Below are 11,413 nucleotides of genomic sequence, written 5' to 3'. Positions count from 1 at the left end.
AAGAGGTGGATGTGGGGAGAAGAATCGCACAATGAAAGGTTGCCAATACTATTAATGATATCTAAAAGTTGACAACATTTCAAACGGAAAATCTCCTAAAATGTTAATAACTACAAACAATAGCACAGAAAATCCCGAATGAAATCAGTAGCTCCTAGTGGACATCGGCCACAGGGACACAGCCTACATTAGCCAGACACCTTGAGAAAACAGATGTCGCAGTAATACAATCAAAGATGCCTTTCTGAAAAAAGTCCTCTGCAGTGCAGTTCATGATGTGATGCAGAGATGCCCTATATGCCCCAGCCTAAAATAACTCCAAATGATGTTTCCCTTTAAAAATGTGAAGCCTCCATTTGTACTGTATACTGTACAACATGCTGTAACCAAATTTGGCATCATGCCGTACTGTGTTGTTGCAGTGAAAAAAATCCCTGTCCTAAGTGAGCACCTTCTGTACCCAAACAAATATCACCATGGGTATCATTTTGGAGGAGATTACCTCAGCAACGCCTGAAGAAATCAAAACCAGCATAAACAGCATAATTCTCAGCAACACGTTTGTGTCAATAGCTCCAGGCAGAGGAGTCTGGGGATCGTGTTCTGGTGAGCACAGGTAATTCTACCTCCCTATTGTTCAGAGTGACAGTGAGCCTTGTGTGTGAGGTCGCTTCTACAAGTTTAAGAGTCTAAATTACGCCTCTTCCCTTTGTGGGAGAGCAATGGAAGTAGAAACTTTCTGTAGCAATCCCACAGGGTTGAGCGCTAGGCCCGCTGTGGAACTGTTACCTCTCTGCCTCTTTGTTCGGAGCCCGTCAGCAGCTTCTGGGGGTTCTTCAGCTGCAGCTCCAGTTTCAGGATCTCCTGCTGGAAGACGTCTCTCTCGTGCTCCCGATCGACGGCCTGTTCCTGGGAGGGGGTCAGAGGTGAAGAGGGACCTTACAAACTGTAATTAGGTTTTATTCTAATTTTGACATGACTGGGAACAAGGCCGGGGAAAAACTACATTGGAGGCTGTATCTTGCCAAATATTCCAATGAAGGCTGTCATCTATTCTAACACAAATTACCAACTCTCCATATTTGGTATCTGTGTATCTGCATCTGTTCGCATTTTCCTCAGACAGTCGGCCTGACAGAGTTCATATTTGGCATGGGTCTCAGGCAGACCATGACAGGGCTGGACTTTTTAAATTAATTTACGATTTGTAATTTTAACATAAAATACTGCTCCGGGGCTCCGCCCCTCCCTTCACGCTGCGCTGCTCTGGCGTATATACCTGCTGAACCCAAGTTAAGTCAGCCAATAGAATTACTGCTCCGAATTGAACCCCGTCCTAATACTAACAATGCTACTACTATTATCTCATGCCAGCATCCCTGCTACTCTAGAATTATTTTGCCATTGGTCAGCTTTGCCCACAACTGGTGCGTTCTATTGTCTACCCTGTACAATAGTAGCTAGCTAGCTTGCTAACATTAGCCAAACCAAGCTATCATTCACATGGGACTTGCCAAACAGAAAATGTCCACTAGTCATGATGATAATTATGTATTATGTTCTCTTCCATTCACATATGCTAAAAACATTAGTGACCAGAACTATTGGATGGTCGATCCAGCTGTCTGTACAATCAACCAAATGTTGGACATCATTGGATTCCTCTCGGCCAACAGAATCTAGCTACTGTATGTGCTTTTGAGTAGTTTGGAGTCGATTAGTGTTGCTATAAGTACAGTGAATAACCGCCCATTGACCACCATTCAGCTGGGACTTAGGAGCAAAATACATTTCCCCATTCTGTATGGCGCCAGGATACGATACCCGAAGAGACGGACTAAATGGACAATTACTGACTGTGTGTTCCAATGGGTATCAGAACAATAGGTTACACATATTTTTTTCCCATACATCAACCTACACATCAGTCCATCCTTTCACCAATCCATCCAACATTCACTCGGCGGTTTCCCTTACATCTAGGAACCTCCTGTTCTTCTCCAGCTGTTTCTCCAGAGCCTGGATCTGCTGTGTGAGGTCTGCGCTCTCGGCCCTGCGGGCGTGCTCCAGCTCCGCCGCCCTGCCCACCTGCTCCTCCAGCTCGGCCTCCAGCAGCTTCACCTGCTTCTGGAGGTCCAGGCTGTCCTTCTCCGCCTGGCGCTGCACCTCCGCCTTCTCCTTCATCAGCTTCTCCGTCTCCTCCAGGAGGTCTGGAAGGAGAGGAGGCGTGGACCACAGGAGGTGTGAGTTACTGGAACTCGGGAGGAAGCAGCCATTGAAAAGACAGATGACTCGGGTTTGACTCCCGCAATGGACGGGATGCTGAAATGGACTCCTTGCCAAGCTTGAGGCCAAAGGTTTACTCACTATTTAAAGGGAGTGTTCACTCAAAACACATTTGGAACATTTTCTACACACATTTAATATTCCCTTGTATCTTGGCTGTAGTTGATCACTAGACAGTTTTGGTAGTGTATTTTGGTTTGTTTACATAATTATCTAGTATCGAACACCTTAAACACTAATTCACTTCATATGACAACAAATGAGGGAAAAAGTTGAACTTCCCAAAAGTTGGAAAGCTTTCAAAACGGCACAGCATTGGCATTGTGCATATAGCTTTCAGTTCATTATCTCAATGCTGATCCTATTAGGTCGTCCATTTCAGCATCATATATGTAATAGACAATCCCTCTCCCAGTGCTGTCCCCACAAACATCCCATTAAACATCCGCTGCCACCAATGAATCCACCAACATTGCTTCACCTGGGAGATCAAACCCCACTGTATTAGTACAACAGAAAACAGGGCAAGAGTGCAAGGGACAGACCAAGGACAGACAGACAGCTTAGACAGTGCAATATCCACAACCCATATGCATTGACAGGCAAGGGGGAGAATACCTGATTGACAATTATCTCACTCCCAGGATAGGTGACATTGTCGGGACAATGCAATGTTAAGTTGCGTTAGGGTTCAGGAAACACCCTTGGGCACTACACCGACATTTAAATATGGAGGTAGCGATGATTGCCAATGAGGAAATAATGACAGTAAAATCTCTTAAAGCTCCAAATATCCATATGGATCTTATTCAATAGTCATGCTAAAATAAATTAGAATGCTCACATTAACCCAAAAAGACGTGACGTGAGGTACCATGACATAGAAAAGTGAATCAACATGAAAGCCCAAGCATCGGTTAGTGATTTGAGTAGTGAGTGAGACCATAGCAAGCAAAGCTCCAAGCTTTATTGGGTGAGTTGCTGGATTTGAGGTTAAAAGAACACGTCGGTGACTGCCACTCGACTTGAGATGATATAAAGGTACATAGATGAGACGGGCCATGCTTGATGTGGACACACCTGCTTCAGGTGCTGCAACCACAGCTTCAACTAGGCCTATAGGAGAATAAGAAAGCACAGTAATTCAACATGCTCCTGTCTGGTCATAAAACAGGAAGAGACTGGAGGAGAAGGGATGCGAGGTGAAAACGGAGAGAGAGGGCGGGGCCTCACTGCCCGTGTGCCGTGGTATTGGTTAAAACAGAGAGAGAGGGCGGGGCCTTACTGCCTGTGTGCCGTGGTATTGGTTAAAGATTTGTTGGCTGAGGATGAATGAGCCAATGCCTTGACAGCAAGACTGAAGAGATCCTGAAATGGCTCCCGTCCAGTACAGTATGTTGGAGTATTACCCTTGAGTGTACTGCACTTACCTCTCCATTAAGGACTGTTCACCTGTGGACCTATGGAATAACTGGAAATAGACTGGAGGCCATGTGGAATCAGTGTCTGCCTAGCGGCAGAGATAATCGAATACTTCTTGGCAGAAACAGGTTTGACCTCACGCACACAGGGAACTAAACGGGTATCAATTGCAATCATTATAATACTGTAACATCAATTCAGACATTAGTTTGTATCGCAACCACCGTGGGGCATTGGTGAAATACTGTACTGAAACTAGAGTAGACTAGACTGAGGGACTAAATACTGGAGGGGAATCATCATAACAGGCAAATATTCCAGTCGAGATACAGATAGAATCATTCGATATGAAAATAACATTGCATAATAAGATGCGGGGTGGCTATAGCCAATAGCCGATAGCCGTGGCAGATGATCCGATGATGATTAGATGTGTCACATTTATGCAAATGTCCGTCTGACCAATAGAGGCTGACCTGTGCGTGTGTGTGGAAAACAGTAGTCGCGTTTTGGTCTTTGTCTTTTTAACCCGTTTGTTCCCTGCGACAACTATCTTAGGAATGTCACAAGAGTTGCAGTTGTTTGGGAAGGGCACACACTTTGATTTAACTTTACATACTGTAGTACACACGTCACTTTAGTGTTCACATCATCAGGATAATTACTAAATAATGTTAATAAGCAATGCATAATACCTTTATACCTTTATATACCTATATATCACCACTAGATTTTTACACGGTATATTAATGTCAGTATAGTTATCCCCTCAATGATATATCATATCATACTGTCCATGTCTATCCAAGCACATTCATATGCCTTCATAAACCTAAACTGTGTTAAAAGCTTAGTTAGTTCAAGATATCTGTACAGTCTAGTTGATCAGAAAAATCAGACAGCAGTTTTAATATGGCTCCTTCCTTTCACACCACACGGCCTGCTGGGATACGTACACAGCTCGCGGGGACCGGCCAGCTCCCTCATGGCGTCCTGTTGCCGTGACAGCAGCTCTCGCTCCTCCAGCATTTGCAGCCTCTCCTGCTCCAGCTCGTTCAGACGGCTGCTCGTCACCTGTTAGGACCAGCGGGAATTCACTTAAGAGGTGAACGCAGCACCGAGTACTGATTTGATGGAGAAGAGAGTACTTGTTATGTAATGATGCTGTACCGATCAATGGTCAATAAGTGCCATTCCTTAGTATGCTCCCTCTGTTACTAACTAAATGGTTAATGGTAAATGGACTGCACTTATATAGCGCTTTTATCCAAAGCGCTTTACAATGAAGGCCTCTCATTCACCCATTCACACACACATTCACACACCAATGGTGGCAGCTGCCATGCAAGGCGCTAGCCTGCTCATTGGGAGCAATGTCTTGCCCAAGGACACATCGACATGTGGTCAGGAGGAGCCGGGATTCGAACCCTACGATCATTGGACGACCCGCTCTACCTCCTGAGCTACAGTATACAGAGCCCTGAAAGCAAAGGTGGTCAAAGTGGGGGGAAGTCCTAGCATGAGGATTTCTTTTTGTCTGATGCCATGTATAGACCCTTGTGTGTTCTCTCTCTACCGTGGTGTGTGTGTGTGTGTGTGTGTGTGTGTGTGTGTGTGTGTGTGTGTGTGTGTGTGTGTGTGTGTGTCACCTGTAGGTCCTGCTCCAGGATCAGGTGGAGCTCTTCCTTCTGACGCAGCTGTTCCTCCAGTGCTGCCCGCTCACCCGTATATCCATCAATCAGCCCTGGGGGGGGGGGAAAGAGAGAGAGAGAGAGAGAGAGAGAGAGAGAGGGAGAGGGAGAGGGAGCCGGAGAGGGAGGGAGAGGGAGAGGGAGAGGGAGAGGGAGAGGGAGAGGGAGAGGGAGAGGGAGAGAGAGAGAGAGAGAGAGAGAGAGAGAGAGGCTTAGACATCAGCTCTGGGAAAGCCGAGAGAGAGAGAGAGAGAGGCTTAGAGTAGACAAGAGCAGACCTGCAACACATGTGGCTAACCTACTGTATCTGTGCACCCAACAATGCAGCAGAACTAAAAAGACAATGCCCATCCAGATGAAGGAAAATCTACAATCAACCATACACAACTGGGTATCACAGACACACACCGATACGTATTCAGACAAACACACGCACGCACGCACACACACGCACACACGCGCACACACACACACATACACAGGGGCATGTCCGACCTATTTTGCTTGAAAGGCTGTAGAGGCCTGAGCTGCCAACACAATGAGATGAGTCTACTCTTGCATGCTTCCTCACAGGTCACCAAGCATAATGCACTGGCATGTGAGCCAGACGGGGCGGACTACATACCTCCACAGGAGAAGGCATAACAGTACGAGTCCTGGTCCTCTCTACCCAGAACACAGTTCTTCAGTCTATTCTCAGTCACGATATGGATACAAAAGTCACGCTATTGAAAGCCAAGTACAAAAATAAATATGCAGGTATGCACACGATCACTTCAGGTTGACTCAACTGAGACAGCAGCTGAATAGACAAGAATACTGGCAAGTGCGCAAGTAAGGAAAGCACAACAAGATCAAAAACGTGTGAAATTGTGTACAAATTGTTAAAAAAATGGCAAAATCACTGAATCATTGAAAAGAGACTGTGATGCTTGAATAAAGTTGGGCTGGACGTGGGAAGGCTTCGGTGTTGGGGTATGGCTGCTTTTATGGGTGAATGGACTAACCAGCCAGGGGTGAGGAATTTTCTAGATTGCATTGGTTAATAAATAAGAAAAGTCTAGCATTGAAAACGCCAGAGGAAACAACCACTCAATAAAGACTCAGTCTGCGTTCTACTTATGAGCACACTGGGTTAGTAAGAGCTGTCTGGAAAACGTGAAAGAGCAGGGCAAACATCTATAAATATATTAATTAATTGTGAATAAAAACATTAAATTTCTCTTTAACCTCCTTTTAATATAGCTGAAATGTGTAAACACTTCCTGTAATATGATACTAATTGGCAATTGGTGAGTCTATGAAGACAAATTTCAACATTATCTACAGTATGACAACACAGTAAAGTAGTGCCACAGAGGGCAGATCAAAACCATGATTAAAATGGAATCACAGGAATTACATTGTGCACTTACAAAGTCCTCTAACAACGATATACATGAGTCACATAAACATCAAGTGTCATGTATGCTTTCGGTGGTCCAGTTTGCTCTCTTGTTTATTGTAAACTCATACTGTAATATGCCTTTAATTTGTGTGTGCGCGCATGCATGAAAAGGATTCTCTTCAGCTAGAACAAAACAGTGATACTGTGTAAGAAATGTTACAAAATGTCTCAGAGAAATGTTAGAAATGTCTTTGATTGTAGGCAACAGAACTCTTATCTCTAAGTTAAACTCAAGGCACCCAGCTGAAAGCATACAGGTTAATAAAACAATGAGCTGAATGGTGGAATGCTGTGTCCAGGTGTGACCTTGGCAGTCCACCATCATTGCTCTGGTGACACCGTTTGAGGGGACATTCGACTATCTCAGTCTGCTGGGTTGACATTAAAACTATTTTACGCACAGCTAACCTATTAGTTATTTGACAAAGTCAGATCAAGTGACCAATTAAGGCCCTTATGCTGCATGCCGATGAAACATTTATGTGTTCCATCGTTCATGCATTCATTCAGTCTCACTTCATCGTACGAGCCAGGGGACATTGTGTGCTGTGCGGGAATGATGTTGAATAATGCCGGGCTCACACTACAGGATATTTAAAATCCTAACCAATTTCGAAATTGGGTTACATCACGCACATAAGGAGAATCTTAACAGATATTCTTCATGCGCATCTCAAACAAGCACACACAGCAAGATTTGAAAATAACGGCTCATCACACACTACAGGATCTTATCGTGCCCGAGGGAGCAACGAACCACTGGTCTCGATCGGGAGGTTTAAGATTGGATCTGTGAACCCCTCACATTACAAGATAATCTGGGCCGATGATCGGCCCCGACCAACGTTCTAGACCAGATTTCTCCTCCGATTGTCGGGAGGGGTGAATCGGGGATAAATCGGCCCAAAAATCCTGTAGTCTGAGCCCGGCATAAGAGTACGGCCCCATCCACAAGTTATGTTAATGAGACAAGCGGTTCTTGCAGTGACAGGTATATCAGGATGTACTGTTAGGCTGGTCCCTGAGGACTGAACCACACAGGGTCTGAGTCTCATGAGGGAGGTGTTGTCTTGGTCTCATAGAAACGCGTTCCTGTTTACGGTGCCACGGTACCATTCAGTACCATTCAGCACAGTGCAAAGCACACTACACCAAGGCCATGCTGACACAGCATACAAACACGCATGCACATTTTCACATGAATACACAAATCAAACAGGTTAAGTGAACATGATCATTTCTCTGCTGGCCAACAGATTATTTTACAGCAGGCTGTGATACAGGTGAGCGATTCTTGGACAATGCCATGTGACATGTTGTAAAACTACACCGCACATGAACTACATTTCCAACGGATCATTCCCTGACTTTGCTGTGAAATAACACTGCTTTTACATCATATTTCCCCCCCTGACAGCCTCAGGGAGCTTCTGAGGCTAGCTAATTGCTTCTGTCAGTCACGACGGAACATATTCATGCCACCTCAAGCCTGTCTTTTTGAGGGGTTGATAACTGAAACCAGTTTTCAACACCACACCCAGCGAGAACAGGGAACGGATCTTCCAGACAAAGAGCGTATTACTGTTGCTTGACATTCAGCATGTTTCAATAGGAAGACAGCGACGCAAATGGAGACAAAATCTTATTTGAGTTTGAGGGCGTGTTTATCTCTTATGTCCAAAGATGAATGTAGAAATATGTACAGACCTTATTCTGATCATTCTATGAAATGACTCTGGTAACAGTGATTCAGAACCAAGACATTTTAACAGGCCTGAGAGTCATGGAAGAAAAGCAGATGTCATTCCTTAAAGAAAAAGATATCAAGCTCCTGTACTACCGTACCTTTGACTCTAAAAGTCAATTTGAGAAACATCCATTGACAGTTGATCATAAAACAGGAGGATATTTGAAAGGCTTTTCAAAGACAGTATCTCCCTCTATGGCAACAAGCACTGGCTGGGTGGAGATAGCTTTATGATAGTAGTAAAATTTGCCACACGTCAGCCTTCCTATCAGATGGCCCACATGCACGCAAGCGCGCGCGCACACACACACACACACACACACACACACACACACACACACACACACACACACACACACACACACACAAACACTCAAGAACAGGATACTACTAAAGAAGAGCATATTGAAACACAGTAAACACACCATCATTAACACTCACCATCATAATGTTGGACCTACTTGTATATGGCAATGCTTGCTATGTGCTGTCTAAAAGCATTGAATGTGGTGCTGCAGTACGCACTACGCAGTCTTACTCTAAAATGTGTGTGTGTGCTAGGGTGGACTGCTAAGTGTGATGCACATGCTTTTACTAGTGTGTGTGTGTGTGTGTGCTGGGGTGGCCTGCTGAGTGTGACACACATGTTTGTAACCATCGCGGCTCTCGTCAGCCAACTGTGCCTGACGGGGATGTGTCGTCACACTCCCCACCCCCAGCGAGGACGTGAACGGACGCTGCCCAGGGGTTCGTTCTGCGCTGACCACAGAGTCACTACACTGAGAACAACAACCTACTGAAGGGCCTAGTCAAATTCAACTCAAATAAGCTGCTTCATGTGATTAGAACACAAGATGCTGATTGGCCACATCTAGCTCCCTGTTTAATTTTCACTACATTTTGTTTTCAGTGTTGAATCATCTGTTACCTTTTTATTGAACTAGTGCCACTTCGTAAGTAACTCTGTTGGTTTGTGTTGAACAAATATTCATCCTTTCTCTAGCGCTGTCTGCTGGTGTCACCTGTTCTTACTGTATTAGTATTAGAGTTTATCTGTAGCATAATATTGGAGCCGGCAGCTACATTTCACTGTGACTGTACACCATACGTTGCATGTGACGAATAAAAGGAATCTTGAATCTTGATCTGTTCTTACTGGCGATGACTGGGATGGTACAGTAATAATAATAATAATAATAAATGTTTTATTTATGAAGCACTTTTCAAGTGCTGAAACGGTACAGTAGTCTGTTCACTTACTGTAGACAAATGTACTTATTTATAAGTTGGTTTGGATAAAAGCTTCTGCTAAATGACTAAAATGTTCATGTTTAAATAATGTCCATTACTTAAAAAAAAAAGCAATGCAGATTCTCAACCAAAACAGCGCTTCCTTTCAATCAAATGTCCTCCGACTAACACATCACCACTCACCTGTGTTCCCACTCAGTCTAACGCAGACAAAAAACTCTGACACTCTCCTTTATCACCTAAACACCTGTCGTCTGACCTCATCAATCACTGCTACATACCTCCACCCCCGCCCCTCCCCCCACACACACTTTCACTTAAAGCTCCATTTCAGCTGGTCACCTGCCCCCCAAACACTCTCACACACAGCCCCCCATGTAGGCCAACTCTTCAGTAGAGCAGCCCAAGAATACACACATCGCTTTTTGACCCTCCACTTACAAACACACACACCCACACAGTATATATACGCATCACACAACGCTTCACACACACACACAGACCCCCCCCAGCTCTGCTCTTACCCTCAGCTCTGTGGAGCTCCAGGGCCAGCTGCTCCCGGGCGCGCGCCTCCTCCCCCAGCCTCTCCTGCAGCTCCTCCTGCCTCTGCAGCAGCTCCTCCATCTCCTGGCTGTGTCTGAACGACTCCCGCATCAGCTCCGTCTGGGTCAGCCGTGCGTGCTCCAGCTGCCCGGACATGACAAGACAGAGACGGACGTTAAGACAAGGAACAGTCGTCCCACGGTGGGGGAACACACAGAGACAGTGTTAAGACAACGGTTAAGGACAGTGTTAAGCTTTTAGGACAAGGAATGGTCATCCCATGGTGGGGGGAGACACAGAGACAGTGTTAAGACAACGGTTAAGGACAGTGTTAAGGTGTTAAGACAAAGAATGGTCATCCCACTGAAGGGAGAGACAGAGACAGTGTTAAGACAACGGTTATGGACAGTGTTAAGGTGTTAGGACAAGGAATGGTCATCCCACTGAGGGACACCAAGAGTAACCTATGCACATACAGTACACCTGTCTTGTGCCAGAGTTTGCACATTAACATTTAATTTTATATTAAAATGTACACAGCATATCTTAAAGGAGTAGTAGTGTGTGATCACCAAGAAAAAGGTTTACGGTGGCTATGAGGTAGGTTCAAGTCTTGAGTTGAACAGCAGCACGAAACATCACTTGACACTGAGTGAATTTTCCATAGCTCTGCTACGGTGGTATACTGATTCAAGAATCCAACGATGTTTGTTTTGTCATATGTACAAGACACAGGTACCATGTGCCATTTGCTAGACCTTGGCACTTAGGCTCACCCAGGATCTGAACCCGGGACGCCTCGCACCCGAATTGAGAGTCTTACCCCTGGACCGAGGAGCCATTCTTCCTGTGTTTAACCATGGTGAACCGATTGCACCCATGCCATTCATATGACAGCCAGGTAGTAGGTTGCTTTTCTGTCTGAATTGTTAATCGCCCTGCATGCAGTAAAACAGTCACTCTCTATCTCTCCCTCTCACACCCTCATCTCCCGCAGTAAAGGTCATATGTACACCATGCCGTCAC

At 45.1% G+C, this 11,413-nt stretch overlaps 1 protein-coding gene across 1 annotated transcript in view; it reads right to left on the bottom strand.

Annotated features, from left to right (window-relative positions):
- Window positions 1-11,413, bottom strand: part of akap9 (A kinase (PRKA) anchor protein 9) — a gene marked incomplete at its 5' end in the record, with an annotated part of 84,233 nt that overhangs the window by 23,946 nt on the left and 48,874 nt on the right. Inside the window, 6 exons of the mRNA XM_084454977.1 lie at window positions 790-909; window positions 1,978-2,210; window positions 3,367-3,402; window positions 4,665-4,782; window positions 5,358-5,452; window positions 10,369-10,531. Coding sequence (XP_084311103.1) covers window positions 790-909; window positions 1,978-2,210; window positions 3,367-3,402; window positions 4,665-4,782; window positions 5,358-5,452; window positions 10,369-10,531 — 765 coding nt within the window. The remainder of the gene's footprint in view (window positions 1-789; window positions 910-1,977; window positions 2,211-3,366; window positions 3,403-4,664; window positions 4,783-5,357; window positions 5,453-10,368; window positions 10,532-11,413) is intronic.

Source organism: Borostomias antarcticus (genome assembly GCF_949987555.1).
Source record: "Borostomias antarcticus genome assembly, chromosome: 21".
Taxonomy (NCBI): domain Eukaryota; kingdom Metazoa; phylum Chordata; class Actinopteri; order Stomiiformes; family Stomiidae; genus Borostomias; species Borostomias antarcticus.
This window is presented reverse-complemented; position numbering and strand designations above follow the sequence as displayed.